Source organism: Anomaloglossus baeobatrachus, chromosome 11 (assembly GCF_048569485.1).
Source record: "Anomaloglossus baeobatrachus isolate aAnoBae1 chromosome 11, aAnoBae1.hap1, whole genome shotgun sequence".
NCBI classification, from domain to species: domain Eukaryota; kingdom Metazoa; phylum Chordata; class Amphibia; order Anura; family Aromobatidae; genus Anomaloglossus; species Anomaloglossus baeobatrachus.
This window is the reverse complement of record NC_134363.1, coordinates 144,802,065-144,817,478: the sequence shown is the minus strand read 5'-3', so window position 1 is coordinate 144,817,478 and position 15,414 is coordinate 144,802,065. Positions and strand designations below refer to the sequence as shown.

At 48.5% G+C, this 15,414-nt stretch overlaps 1 protein-coding gene across 3 annotated transcripts in view; it reads right to left on the bottom strand.

The window, feature by feature from the left end:
• LOC142256258 (cyclin-dependent kinase 11B-like) overlaps positions 1–15,414 on the bottom strand; it is a 157,407-nt gene that overhangs the window by 91,589 nt on the left and 50,404 nt on the right. For all 3 annotated transcript variants that reach the window (XM_075327837.1, XM_075327838.1, XM_075327839.1), the window contains exons 4-6: positions 12,105–12,229; positions 11,530–11,668; positions 3,953–4,080 (exon numbers count right to left, since the gene is read on the bottom strand). In XM_075327837.1, coding sequence (XP_075183952.1) covers positions 3,953–4,080; positions 11,530–11,668; positions 12,105–12,229 — 392 coding nt within the window. The remainder of the gene's footprint in view (positions 1–3,952; positions 4,081–11,529; positions 11,669–12,104; positions 12,230–15,414) is intronic.

Sequence of the window (15,414 nt, the reverse complement as noted above, 5' to 3'; positions counted from 1 at the left end):
TGGATTTAGACCAGAGATCCATCTGTCTGTCAGTGGCATCTTTAAGTGCAGCTCCATCTCCCACTGCAACTATGGATCTAGCTACAAGCCTGGAGATTGGAGGATGCCGCTTGGGACACTGGGTCCAGTCCTTGACCACGTCAGGGGGCAGGGATAACGTGTATCCTAAGCCGTTTGGAGAAGCGCATATCTGGATAAGTGTGGTGTTCCTGGACTGCCTCTCTGAAGGCAGAGTGGTCCAGAAAAATACGTGAAGCTGACTCCTCCACTGGAGGAGCTGGGTGAGAAATAACCAACATTCTATTGATGGACGCTATAAGATTATTCACTATGGCGTCACCATTAGGTGTATCCAGATTGAGAGCGGTCTCAGGATCAGAATCCTGAGCCGCTACTTCCGCCTCATTACACAGAGAGTCCTTCTGCTAGGACCCTGATGAAACCGAGGGCCGCTCAAGTGAGCCCGCTTAGGCTGTCTGGGACTGACGTCTGTGCAGAGCCGTGACTCTGGGATGCGTGTGACATTCCCGGAGCTGTTAGTTGTTCACACTGAGGGGGGCCATGGATCAATGATTCAACAGTGCCCATGTTGTGAGAGACATGTCCGGACTGCTAGGCTTCTAGTATCATAGCCATAGTCTCAGAAAATCTGTCAGTAAATACTGCAGACACCGTCCTCATCCTCTGGCCATTAGCAGAGACTCCGGCTGAGTTGGATACAATGGGGGTCTATGTAACCTGCCGGCCGTATAGCCGTACATGCTGTACCGGCTGCATAGAAAAACATGTGGTTCTGCACCTTTGTTTTACACAGAGAATATGCTGATAACTCCTCCGCACAATCCAGGAGGGTATATACAACGTGCGACCAAACAGTGCAATGTATATAGTAGAAGCATATCTATAAGTGCACTTCTGCACTAGTGGGGTTAGCACCACAGGTGCTGCTTAACGCCTGTTGCAGCGATTGTGTGACTATCAGAATGCCAGGGTCTTCCACACTTGTCTCTGTATCGTACAGAAAACTGACACTAATGGCTGCCGGCGTCCTGTATAGAGAAGGAAGCCGTGGGCGTGCCTGAGAAAGTGCGGGAATCCGGTTTCACAGTGCACACAGTGAGAGGGGTGGAGTATGCAAAACATACTCCAGCTCTCAGCGCTGCTGTGCTATGCAGCGTCACGCCCCTACCCTGACTGTCAGGGCTGTGGGCGGTAACGAAGGGAGACTAGGCCCAGAAGCCGGGGACTCGAGTTAATAAGCGCGGCCGGCATATCAGTGCTGGCCGGCGCGGAAGTCCCCGGCGCACCACAACTCCCAGCGGCGCCTTAAATAAAAACGGCAGCGGCGTTAGCGCGGTAGTCACCCAATACACTAACACACCCAGCAACGCTGTGGTGTGCGATGGCACTAGTGCGGACAGCGCCGCTGTCCCTGGCGCACTAACACACCCAGCAGTGCTGCCGTGTGTCTGCGCGGTCCCCACCGGGACACCGAGTACCTCCATGTAGCAGGGCCATGTCCCTGAAGATACTCCGCTCCATGTCCAGCAGTACCAGGGGCTGTGGATGGAGCACGGCCTCAGTGCCTGGAGACCGATAGAATCCCACTTCACCCAGAGCCCTGTAAAAAGGGATGGGGAAGGAAGCAGCATGTGGGCTCCAGCCTCCGTACCCGCAATGGGTACCTCAACCTTAACAAACACCTCCGACATGAAGTGGGGTGAGAAGGGAGCATGCTGGGAGCCCTGTATGGGCCCTCTTTTCTTCCATCCGACATAGTCAGCAGCTGCTGCTGACTAAACAGTGGAGCTATGCGTGGATGTGTTGCCTCCTTCGCACAAAGCACAAAACTGGTGAGCCAGTGGTCCCACTGGGGGTGTATAGCCAGAAGGGGAGGGGCCTTACACTTTTAAGTGTAATACTTTGTGTGGCCTCCAGAGGCAATAGCTATACACCCAATTGTCTGGGTCTCCCAATTAGGAGCGAAAAAGAAATAAAGATGTGTTAATAGTCCGTGTTCAATACACTTTGCACATATCAACAGTATAAGCTAGTGTAAGAAACAGATCTTCCCTGATGAAGCGGTAATACACCAACGCGAAAATGCGCGTGTGGAGGGTCTTTCTTTCTTTCTCTGGTGGGCACGCTAATTTTGGGGTGTACTATTGATTTAATGTTGGTAAACAAACAGTTTTGCGGTTCATCTGAGTCCATTGAGACTATACTATTTATTTGCACAGAATCTGCACCTTACAGGATTTTTTACCCATATGCATTGATCCTTAAATGACCCCCCCCCCCTTTTTTGTATGTAGCCATATCACCTCTCGTGGGGTCACCAAATATCCCCTTTCTTATTGTCCAGCTTCTATGAATTATAAATCTAACGCTAAATATTTATGTATTTTTTCTTAATATATTTTTGATACCGCAAGTTTAAATAAAGATTCTAATTTTTATTAATACTTGACTTGTGAACTCCGAATCCTTTCTTTGTTGATAGTGTAAGAAATGGTGTAATACATCTTATCAGAGAAATAATTTTTCTCCACTTATGATCCACTTCCTCTGCTCTCAAACTCACTATACATTGTGAAAAAAAAACATTTTTTTAAAGCCATTGTGCACAAAGCAAGACAGACGGCCAAGCACAGTGAGGAGTCAGGTTATACCTCCTATTATTTTCTATGGTGACGGGAGGGGGAGCAGGAGGAGTGAGGATATAGGCAAAGGGAGAGAGGGGCAGCTCAAGCTGTATGTAGCGAGTGATTTAGCCAATTCCTGGAGCTGGATCCACAGCTACACTGCTCAGTTTAGCTGTATAAATCTCCTCCATGCAGCAACTTGTGAACATGTCCTAAACAGAGAAATATGAGGAATCCCACAGTTTCTGTGTAAGGAAGAAATCATAGCAGCTAGTCTTCTGTAAGCCGTTAAGAGACAACTGAAATGTAGAGTGTGCGAAGCAGAAAACTGGTGAGACATGCAGGATGCAAGTCATATAATGGCCAGAAAGTGTCATTCATGATGTACATACACGATAACTTATTCTGAAAGACGTTACCAGAAGTGGCAGGTATGGTTTTAAGAAATTAAATGGTAGAGAAGTTTGGAACTAAAAGATACTTTTTTTTTTCAATTTTATTTTAAGAACACTCCTGAAATGTCAGAAGTTTTGATCAGTAGAGGTCAAGGCGCAGAGATCACCACCAATTTTTGAAACAAAGAGCTCTGAGACCCTTTTCGGAGCGGTGTGCAGGCCCAAAATAAATCTGTGGGTTCATAGACCACTAAGCTTGTCTCCCTGTGCCGACCCGATCACACATATAAGGCCATGTGCCCACGCTGCGGAAAATGCGCGGATTTTGCCGCGGATTTCTCGCGGAAAAGCCGCAGATTTCCCGAAAATCTGCAGCACAGCTACTCCCCAGCCATTTCTATGGCATTTTGGAAATGCTGTGTCCACGCTGCGGATTTTTCCGCAGCGGAAATCGTGCGGATTTTCGTCCGGAAAAATCTGCAACATGTCAATTATTGTTGCGGATTTTCATCCGGATTTTGGCTTTAAAATTGGGGGGAATGCGCACCAAAATCCGCATCAAATCCGCGGCAATTCCGCGGTAAATCCGCACCTTTGAAAAGGTGCGGATTTTGCGGGAAAGCTGCGGATTTTGATGCAGAAAAATCCACAGCTACATTCTCCCGTGGACACATAGCCTAAGAGTTCAGCATCCGTTGCTAGAGCGGGGTCTCTGTACCTGTACTTCCACCAATCAAAAAATACAAACAGTTTTATAACGTTCCCTTGTACCCTAGAATGTTGTACACTACAATGAGACCAATCAATATTTAAGATAAGTATTAAGTAAAGGTAAGTACCAGCCCTGAAAATAAACCGCAGCTTCATAGATGCTAATACTTAAGTGACAGGACCGGATGCAGATAATAGTACCTTCTCTCCTGGCCTCCCGTCCTTTACGTCTCTCCTCTGCTCGCCGCTGTCGCTCTTTCAGTTCTTTCTGCTGTTCCCATTGTTTCCTTTCGCGCTCACGATTACGTTCAAGTTGTTCCAAACGATCGCTGCAAGAAAAAAAAAAAAATAATAATAAACAGGAGAGGAAATACATGGGGTCTGACAATAAGATGTTCACAGGGTGCCAAACTATTGAGATCCCCAAAAATTAACTGCAAGTTATAGATGAACCCATCGTTACAGGAGAAACAAAGCAATACCCAATTTACACATATTTACTGTCCATGTAATGTGTGGATGGGCGGAGGCTTCCAAAACGTGGGCGTTTCTTTGTAGCAGCTAACCACTGGGGGTATAAATGAGGATGCTGATGATATATGATGAATATGAACTCCAATTTTCACCATTTACATCCTTCCATTTTCTCCCCCTCCATAAACTTGAGTGCAACTGTTATTATGGATATTATATGTTCTGTTCACTTTGCACCAGTTCAGACTAGAAGTTTAGGAAGTGCGGGCAATTCTTCTATTTTGTATTATGGAGTCATGTCCTTTGTTTTCGCACTCCTCCCAGTTACTTCAGGTGTTTTAATTTTCATTCTGCAGGTTCTTTTCTAGCCCATATAAGTGGACAGTTTAAACAACAAGAGAGGCATAAAAAAGAGAATTTTGTTTACTTACCGTAAATTCTTTTTCTTATAGTTCCGTATTGGGAGACCCAGACCATGGGTGTTTAGCTTCTGCCTCCGGAGGACACACAAAGTACTACACTTAAAAGTGAGCTTATACACCCCCTGGTGAGCAGACCCAGCCAGTTTAGTGCAAAAGCTGAAGGAGAATAGCCACCCACAAGTAGAACAGAGCAAGAGCCGGAACAACCGGAGACTCTGTCCACGACAACAGCCGGTGATAACACGCGGAACAAAAAAGTGCCAACAGGCAGGGTGCTGGGTCTCCCAATACGGAACTATAAAAAAAAGAATTTACGGTAAGTAAACAAAATTCTCTTTTTCTTTATCGTTCCTTTGGGAGACCCAGACCATGGGACGTTCCAAAGCAGTCCATGGGTGGGAAATAAACAGAAAAACTAAGAAGTAGGCAGAACCTAACTTTACAAATGGGCGACAGCCGCCTGAAGGATGCGTCTGCCCAAGCTCGCATCTGCCGAAGCATGAGCATGCACTTGGTAGTGCTTCGAAAAGGTGTGCAGGCTAGACCAAGTGGCAGCCTGACAGACTTGTTGAGCGGTAGCCTGGTGCCTGAAAGCCCAAGAGGCACCGACAGCTCTGGTCGAATGTGCCTTGATCCCCGGCGGGGGAGGCACCTGAGAACTCTGGTAGGCGTCCGAAATGGTTGACCTAATCCAACGGGCTAAGGTCGGCTTAGAAGCAGAAAGGCCCTTGCGCCGACCTGTGGTTAGCACAAAAAGAGAGGTGCACCGCCTAATCGCAGTGGTGCGAGACACATAGATCCGGAGAGCACGCACCAGATCCAGAGTATGCAGCGCTTTTTCAAAGCGATGAACAGGGGCCGGACAGAAGGACGGTAAGGTAATGTCCTGGTTAAGGTGGAAGGGAGAGACCACCTTTGGAAGAAAGTCCGGAGTCAGACGGAGAACCACCTTGTCTTGATGAAAAACTAAAAAAGGTGACTCCGAGGAGAGCGCAGCCAAATCAGAGACTCTCCTGAGAGAAGTTATGGCAACCAGAAAGGCCACCTTCTGTGAAAGCCGAGACAAAGAAACATCCCTAAGAGGCTCAAAGGGGGGTTTCTGCAAAACCGTGAGAACCAAGTTAAGGTCCCAGGGATCCAAGGGCCGCCGGTAAGGCGGAATGATGTGAGACGCGCCTTGCATGAAGGTGCGGACCTGAGCCAGCCGAGCGAGACGCCGCTGGAACAGAACTGACAGAGCTGAGACTTGTCCCTTGAGAGAGTTGAGGGACAGTCCTAGCTGCAGACCGTAACTATGGGGAGATTTTTTGTTTTTTTTTTAGGTTTTTGCACCCAGTTCAGACTTAGAATGGTGTTCCAAACGTTATTCCTTATTTACTAGCTGCAGACCGGACTGTAGAAAAGACAGAAGGGTCGGCAAGGAGAATGGCCAAGGGGGATGGTCGGTAGAGCGACACCAGGACAGGAAAATTTTCCAAGTCCTGTGATAGATCTTAGCGGAGGAAGACTTACGGGCCCGAGTCATAGTGGAGATGACTTCAGGAGGAATACCAGAAGCCGTCAAAATCCAGGACTCAAGAGCCACGCCATCAATTTGAGGGCCGCAGAATTCGGGCGGAAAAAAGGACCTTGCGAGAGTAGGTCTGGACGGTCCGGGAGATGCCACGGCATCTCTACGGACAGATGGAGCAGGTCCGGATACCAAGCTCGCCTGGGCCAGTCCGGTGCAATGAGGATGACTCGACGACCCTCCATTCTGATCTTGTGCAGAACTCTGGGCAAGAGAGCTAGAGGGGGAAACACGTAGGACAGACGAAACTGGGACCAGTCTTGAACCAGAGCGTCCGCGGCGAATGCCTGGGGATCGTGGGAGCGAGCCACGTAAACAGGAACTTTGTTGTTGTGACGGGATGCCATTAGGTCCACGTCCGGAGTGCCCCATTTGCGGCAGATTGACTGAAACACTGCCGGGTGCAGGGACCACTCGCCACCGTCCACGGTTTGACGGCTGAGATAATCTGCCTCCCAGTTTTCAACGCCTGGGATGTGGACTGCGGATATGGTGGACTTGGAGTCCTACGCCCATTGAAGGATGCGTTGTACCTCCAACATTGCCAGGCTGCTGCGTGTCCCGCCTTGGTGATTGATGTAGGCAACCGCTGTCGCGTTGTCTGACTGGACTCGAATGTGCCTGCCCGCCAACAGGTGGTGAAATGCTAGGAGAGCTAGAAGCACGGCTCTGGTTTCCAGCACATTGATTGAAAGGGCTGACTCGGACGGAGTCCAAGTGCCCTGCGCTCTGTGGTGGAGACATACCGCTCCCCAGCCGGATAGACTGGCATCCGTGGTGAGAATCACCCAGGACGGGGCCAGGAAGGAGCGCCCCTGGGACAGGGAGAGGGGCCGAAGCCACCACTGAAGAGAGCTCCTGGTCTGTGGCGACAGAGCCACTAACCTGTGTAAGGAGGAAGGCCGCTTGTCCCAACAGCGGAGAATGTCCAGTTGCAGGGTGCGCAGATGGAACTGGGCAAAGGGAACAGCCTCCATGGACGCCACCATTTGACCCAGCACCTGCATCAGACGCCTGAGGGTATAATGGCGGGGCCTCAGCAGAGAGCACACCGCTAGCTGGAGGGACTTCTGTTTGACTAAGGGCAACTTCACAAGTGCCGGCAAAGTCTCGAACTGCATCCCTAGTTACGTGAGGCTCTGGGTCGGAGTTAGAGTGGATTTGGGCAGATTGACCAACCACCCGAATTGGGCTAGAGTGGCGAGAGTGAGCGAGACACTCCGCTGACAGTCTGCGCTGGATGGAGCCTTGACTAGAAGGTCGTCCAGGTAAGGAATCACTGCCAACCCCTGGAGGTGCAGAACCGCAATCATTGCTGCCATGACCTTGGTGAATACCCGAGGGGCCGTGGCTAACCCGAAGGGGAGAGCCACGAATTGGAAATGATCTTCTCCTATTGCAAAACGTAGCCAACGCTGGTGTGAAACTGCAATTGGCACATGCAGATAGGCATCTCTGATGTCGATGGATGCCAGGAAATCCCCTTGGGTCATTGAGGCAATGACTGATCGCAGGGACTCCATGCGAAAGTGCCGCACCTGAACATGCTTGTTGAGAAGCTTGAGATCCAGGATGGGCTGGAAGGTACCGTCCTTTTTGGGAACTAGGAAGAGATTTGAGTAGAAACCTCTGAACCGTTTCCGGGCGGGAACCGGTACAATCACTCCGTTGGCCTGCAAGGCTGCCACGGCCTGAGAGAAGGCGGCAGCCTTGGAGCAAGGGGGAGTTGAGAGAAAAAATCTGTTTGGCGGGCTGGAAGAGAATTCTATCCTGTAGCCGTGGGAGATGATATCTCTCACCCACTGATCGGAGACGTGTTGAAACCAAGCGTCGCCATAGTGGGAGAGCCTGCCACCGACTAAGGACGTCGCCGGAGCGGGCAGAGAGTCATGAGGAGGCTGCCTTAGTGGCAGCACCTCCTGCGGTCTTCTGTGGACGCGCTTTTGGGCGCCAGTTGGATTTCTGGTCCTTGGCTGAGTTAGCGGACGAGGCCGAGGGCTTAGAGGACAACCAGTTGGAGGAACAAAAGGAACGAAACCTTGACTGATTCCTACCCTGGGCAGGTTTCCTGGTTTTGGTTTGTGGCATGGAAGTACTCTTCCCACCAGTAGCTTCCTTAATAATTTCATCCAGCTGTTCACCGAACAGCCGGGACCCAGCAAAAGGGAGCCCACCAAGGTACTTCTTAGAAGAAGCATCTGCCTTCCACTCTCGAAGCCACAAGACCCTGCGGATAACGAGGGAATTAGCCGAAGCCACCGCAGTGCGGTGAGAAGCCTCCAGCATGGCAGACATGGCATAAGATGAAAAAGCTGAAGCTTGGGAAGTTAAGGCAACCTTTTCGGGCATAGATTCCCTGGTGAGGGAATGCATCTCCTCTAGAGAAGCAGACATGGCTTTGAGAGCCCACACTGCTGCAAAAGTCGGGGAAAACGCGGCCCCCGCCGCTTCATACACGGATTTGGCCAGAAGGTCAATCTGCCGGTCAGTAGAATCCTTAAGGGAGGTGCCATCAGCCACCGACACAACGGTCCGGGCTGAGAGCCTAGACACCGGAGGGTCTACCTTTGGGGACTGAGCCCACTCCTTGACCACCTCAGGTGGGAAGGGAAAACGGTCATCAGAACCACGCTTTGGGAAGCGTTTGTCAGGACAGGCCCTGGGTTTGGTCACAGCAGCCTGAAAACTGGAGTGGTTAAAGAACACACTCTTTACTCTCTTAGGCGAGGTAAACTGGTGCTTTTCTGAAAGAGAAGGTTGCTCCTCTGATACTGGCGGATTGAGATCCAGTACAGAATTAATGGAAGCAATCAAGTCACTAAAATCTGAGTCACTCTCGGACAGATCAATGGGGTACATGGAGTTAGCCTCCGAGCCCCCTGTAAAGGCATCCTCTTCATCCTGCGAGTCAGCTCTTAAATCAGAGCCGCGGGAGGAGGAGGGAGAGGGAACCCTGCGTCTCCTCTTAGGAGGACGGGGTCTGGGCCCTGATGATGAATCCTCTGTGAGCTCCGAACCTAAGGGACCCATAGCAGTAGGGGCACCCTGTAAAGGGGGCTGATGCATATTTATCAAAGTCCTGGACAGAAGTCCCATGGACTCAGCAAAAGACTGGGAGATAGACCTAGAAAAGGATTCTACCCAAGCCGGGGGTTCGTCCACAGGAGCAGGAGCAGCCCGAGAGACCCCTGGGGGTGAGACTCCAGGCTGTGACACCGCCAAGTTAGAGCAGACATCACAATGAGGATAGGTGCTCGGTTCAGGCAGCAGGAGCTTACATGCAGCGCATACAGAATAAAGCTTTGGAGCCTTGCTCCTTGTGTGAGACATGCTGCTGGAGTGGTGGCTCTGCAAGAGAATGAACCCCAGAGAGTATATACAGAGGTCCACAACCAGAGACCGGTTGTGGTTTACCAGACCGCTGGAGCGGTGTTGTGTGCCCTCCAGATCCCGAAGCCCGGACCCCCATGCACAGCACTTCAGCAGGGATGCAGAGTGCAGACCAGCGCCGAGTGAACTGAGAAGATGGCCGCCGGAGCGAAGAGAGGGGGCGGGACTTGGCTTGAGAGCGGGAACTGGAGGGCCATAGAGACCTACAGAGAGGAGACACGCACAGCAGTGGGGAGTGTCCCTCCCCTGTGCAGAACGGCCGCCGGGAGGAGCAGAGCCTGTCCCTCTGCATGAATGACATGCGAGGGCAGAGAACAGAAACTAGGCCTCCAGCAAAGCCAGGGCCTAAATTTGAGCGGCGAGGCCGACGCGCAGGCACCATCGGCGCGGTTCTCGGGCGACAGCTAGAGAACCCGCCGGAAATGCCTATAAATACAGTAAGCACACTCTCCCCAACAATAAAGTACAGGGACCCCCAAAATATAAACGTCTCAGGTACTTAGCTGCTGAGACGCAGGGCCAGGTCCCTGGGGATGAGTGCTCCCGTCCAGCAGGGTCTTGAAGGGCTGCGGATGGAGACCGGTCTCCTGCCAGGCAGGGAAACCGTGCTGGCTCCCACTTCAAGCCAGAGCCCAGGAGGGATGGTGAAGGAGCACGGCATGTAAGGCTCCAGCCTTTGAAATCAACCTTACAACACCGCCGACACAGTGGGGTGAGAAGGGTCATGCCGGGGGTCCAGACGTGGACCCGCACTTCTTCAATCTCATTTCAAAAGGAAAAAATCATATGAGAATGCATGTGTGGATGTATGCCTCCTGATCACAAAGCGATAAACTGGCTGGGTCTGCTCACCAGGGGGTGTATAAGCTCAGAGGGAGGAGCTACACTTTTAAGTGTAGTACTTTGTGTGTCCTCCGGAGGCAGAAGCTAAACACCCATGGTCTGGGTCTCCCAAAGAAACGATAAAGAAAATAAAATAAGATCCAGATGAGAGTTACACCTTGGCACAAGTAAATTTGTCCATTTTTATTTGCATTTAAAAAAAGAAAAAAAAATTGCATATTTTCTAGGCAGTAATGCATATTCACATTCTAATGTTCCCCATTTACATACAGTGGAACCTCGGATTACGAGCAGAATGTGTGTGAGTATGCTCGTAATCCAAGTTACTCGTATAGCAAGGCAACTTTTCCCATAGGAAACAATTGAAACTCACACAATCCGTTCCACAACTTCCCTATTGTACCATTTCACACACAGAAACACACACACATTATTCTCACCTATACTCCCGTTCCCTCGGCAGCCTCTTCCCTGGTTCTTGCAGTCCGCAGGCATGTGGACCCAGTATGGATCGCAGCTGACATAGAAGCTGCTACTGTCAGTGCTTCAGCAGCAAACGTCATATGCTTGCCTCTAATTGGTCAGCGTGCTGCCTTTGGGAGGTGTGCCAGAGAGAGCTCAGCGCCGGCAGACATGAAGCACAGACAGCAGTAGTCCCTGCACCAGCTGTCATTGTTACTTGATCCACGTGCCAGTGGGCCATAAGAAGCAGCCAGAGCGGGTCAGAGCGCGGTGAAAGTACGGAACCAGAAGTGTGTGCGTTTAGTATTTGCTCGTACAGCAAAGCATTGCTCACAAACCGAGTTACAAATTTACAGCAAGTTTTGCTCGTATAGAGAAATGCTCGCACACCGGGTTACTTGTAATCCGAGGTTCCATTGCACTTCCGTTTTTTCCACTTTCCCTTTGCAATTGTTATTTTGGATATCATTTCTACAAGAGCCACGCTCATTATTACATAAGCCATTCCTGATGCTGCATTTAGAACGTTGTTTGCCTTTACAATAACTTTAAATGAGTTCTCTAAAAAGTGGAAACAATTATAATGCACAAAAACACAATCCTCGGATCTTTCTTACCGCTCCCTCCTGGAATGCTCCCTGGCCAGCTCCCTCCTCTTCAGTCGCTCTCGCTCACGGCGAACCTTATCTTGTTCTTCTCTGTGTCTTTTTCTCCTTTCAGGCTCTCGGTCCTTTTCCTTCACACGTATATATTTACCTGCACATGTTGGTCAGTACACATTGTTCATTTTGCACAGAAACATGCAACCATAATCCATCGTTATTAACCATGTGTACATCTTCCGCACACGGAAGTAACTTAACGTCTCAATGTGAACAGAAACGTGGCTCCTAATATGTTGGGTTCAGTTGTAAAAGAATAAGAACTCTGGTCAGCAACAAAAGTATAATTACTATATAATCATAATTTATTATTATTTTTATTATTACTTGTTGAACATGCATCTAATCATGCCAGGCCCCTTTCTGCATTATCAATGCTGGTCCTTACACTATGTGGGAGTTTGCTGTAAAGGTTTGTCGCCTTGCAGTGTATTCTAAGTATGTGATTGCTTAATTTTTTTTTTTAAATTTCATCAAATGGGTTTGAGCGCCTAGAAATATAAAGAAATAATCTCATTATATAGAAGTACCTTCAGCAGAATGGCTGCGGTGTCTGCGTTTCTCTTTCTTCTTCTCATCTTTTCTGTGATGAGATTTTTCTTTCCGAGAAACTTGCTGTGGAGGTTTAATAGCCAAGGAGTCGTCTTCTTCACCTCTAAGAATAAAGAGATCACCAAGAAATTAAGTGAAAACACAGGATTTGTTTACAGGATTTTCAATTAAGCTGAAATTTGGGCAAAATCAGCAACGGGATCCCAAATCTGGGAATACCCGGAGTCATTTTGATCCAGGCTTGGGTAAAAAAAAATAAAAAAAAAAATTGCAGATTAAAAAGCAAAAAAAAAAAAAAGTAGATTTTGGGTACTCACCGTAAAATCTCTTTCTTGGAGCCTTCATCGGGGGACACAGAAGACCATGAGTTTAAGCTTAGTGGCCATAGGAGGTGGACACACTCTGGTCTGGGAGCAGCCCCTCACGTTTGTATTATTGTGTTTTAGTAAACTTTTCCCTTTGTTTCCCAGATACAGCCCGCACCGAGTGTGTCCACCTCCTATGGACACTAAGCTTAAACTCATGGTCTCTTCTGTGTCCCCCAATGAAGCGATAAAGAAAAGAACTATTCAATTTGCTGCCGATGCACTGCAAATCCCTATAAGTACAGCATGTGACCACTGAGGCAAGTCAAAGGCTGCATTAAATTGTATCAACGTGTCACATCTTTAGTGTTGTCCCATGAAGAGATATTATAACATAAAAATTATATATATACACATAACATACAAAAGGGGTTGCTGATAAGTCTTTGGCTTTACCCAGAAACAAACGAGATAGGATGATGAAACTTTACATTTATTCCACTCTCCACTGATGACAACACACTTCTTACATCGGATTTTCCATGTTCTGTAAGGCTACTTTCACACACCCGGTTTGTGCTGTGCGGCACAATCCAGCGCTCTGCTGAAAAAGCGAAACCGTTTTTTAGCCGCCAGTTCGTTTTCTCCAGCATTGACTTGCATTGGTGCCGCATGGGCTTGCGTTCAGTCCGGTTTTTGCCGCATGCGGTAGATTTAGCCGATGCGGTGGCCGGATGGAACGTTCCCTGGCACGTTTTTTGCTCCGGCAAAAAAACCCGCATCGTGCCGCATCCTACCGATGCGGCGCATTTCTCAATGCATGCCTATGGACACCGGATGCGGCGCGATGCGGGAAAAAACGCATCCGGCCGCTGCATGCGGTTTCTTCCACTGCACATGCTCAGTAGCGTGCCGCAACCGGAAATAAACAGACGGGCCGCATGTAAAAACTTATGCAAAGAATGCAGGGTTTTCACCGCATCCGTTGCATAGGTTTCACAGCTGGATTGAGCCGCAGTGCTCAAACCGGATGTGTGAAAGTAGCCTAAGCCTAGCAAAAAGAAGGATTTCGGTTGTGCCTCAAACCAGGCATCCGTAGCAGACAAGGTATCAGAAATGTATCAACGTTAAATTGGTCAACCTTATAACTTGGACACTCCAAGTAACACTTGTAACTCAACATGAAAAAATTAATATATTTTTTCAAAAAAAGGAGTACGAGTCCGCAATAATTCCACAAAAATATAGTTTATTATTCAAAAACCATAACCACCTATTCCCCACACAATAAAATAGATAAATGCAGTAGAATGTTCAATAATAGAACCAGCAGCATATTTTTCACACGTAAAAATATCTCTAGATAAACGTATAAAGTGACAAGTGCCTAGATATATTAAGGACTATTTAGTTTTTTGTATTAACATGTAAAGCAACTGACCATCCTGTAAGTAAATCACATAAAGTGTACACGTGCATATATATTGCACATATCCCAATACAAATATATTTAAGTCAAAGGCTTTAAATATATATACCCCAAAAGAGGACCATAAATATTGCCACTAGTAATGAGAATTACGTGCTGCCACCCGCTAGGTAAAGAACCATGATTACTATATAGGTATCACCCGGACATAGTAAGCTATCCCGGCCCCTCATGTGCTACCTGAAAAATTAACGAGACTGTGAGCATAAATGTCCGCTATAATATACCGTGCGGTTTGTGCAATGAAAGATATTAAACACCGCAATTGGAGCACAAAATCATGGTAATTACCTGGGTGGAAGAATGTGCGATTGCTGCCGTCCTATTCCCCGACATACGTTTCGCTAACCCGGTTTCTACAGGGGGCGTGCCGGGCAGGAGGAAACGAAGGGATTAAATGTACACGCCTGGCCAATCAGGGACATTCCAGCGCTTGCATCAGCCAAATTCCGCCCTCCTTCAAACCAGACTTCCTGCCGGGCGGCCGTGGGACGCAACCTGTGTGTCAAACACAGGAACTGTGCAGCGACGCAGGTTGGTCCCACATTATGCGCCCTTTAATCAGTTCCGAGAGAGTTTTGTCCGTGCAAGCGCATAGTCCCGATGGCACAAAAATACGCGGTGTAGAATAGAGATCTATGCTTTCCTCATGCTCTTCTAAAAAAATCCACTAAATTTCCCTCATTTAATTCATGTTCAGCCATTGAGATTTTTACAAAAATGGTGTCTCAGGAATTTCGAGAGAAGTTCTCTATAAAATCTGGCCCTACAAATCTTACTAAACGTGAAAGGAGTGCTTTGGAAGAGTTACAATCATGGAAGGACGTGCTGTTCAAACCCGCCGACAAAGGCGGTAACATGGTGATATGGCCTATGACCATGTATGAACGGCAGGCATATAAGTTGTTGAATGTACGCCAGTGCTATGGGAAACTGACCACTAACCCTCTCCCCACTTTTCAGGACGAATTACTCTCTATTTTGCTGGCGGCTTTTGAGAAGGGAATTATACCCAAGAAATTGGTTGATTGCGTTAAAAATCTGCATCCCCGGCTGGCAACGTTCCACTTGATCCCTAAAGTGCACAAGAACGTGACTGACCCTCCTGGAAGGCTGATTGTGGCCGGTAACGGCGGGCTGTGTGACATTATCTGCAATGTCATCGACCATTATTTACAGCCATTGGTTGCGGAACTGCCATCATTTATCAAGGACACAACATCGGCCCTGTGTAGACTGGACAATATACAACTTTGTTCTAACATGGTTCTGGTCACGGGCAATGTCGAGTCCTTGTATACGTCGATTAGACATGCGGATGGCCTTTGGGCAGTTTCTTTCTTCCTGCATAATAGTACCATTGATGGCGATATGGTTGATTTGACTTCTTCTCGAATTTGTGCTCATGCACAATGTATTTACATTTGATCAAAAGATTTTCCTGCAAACCCAAGGCACAGCAATGGGGGCGGTATGCGCCCCCTTCTTGGGTGC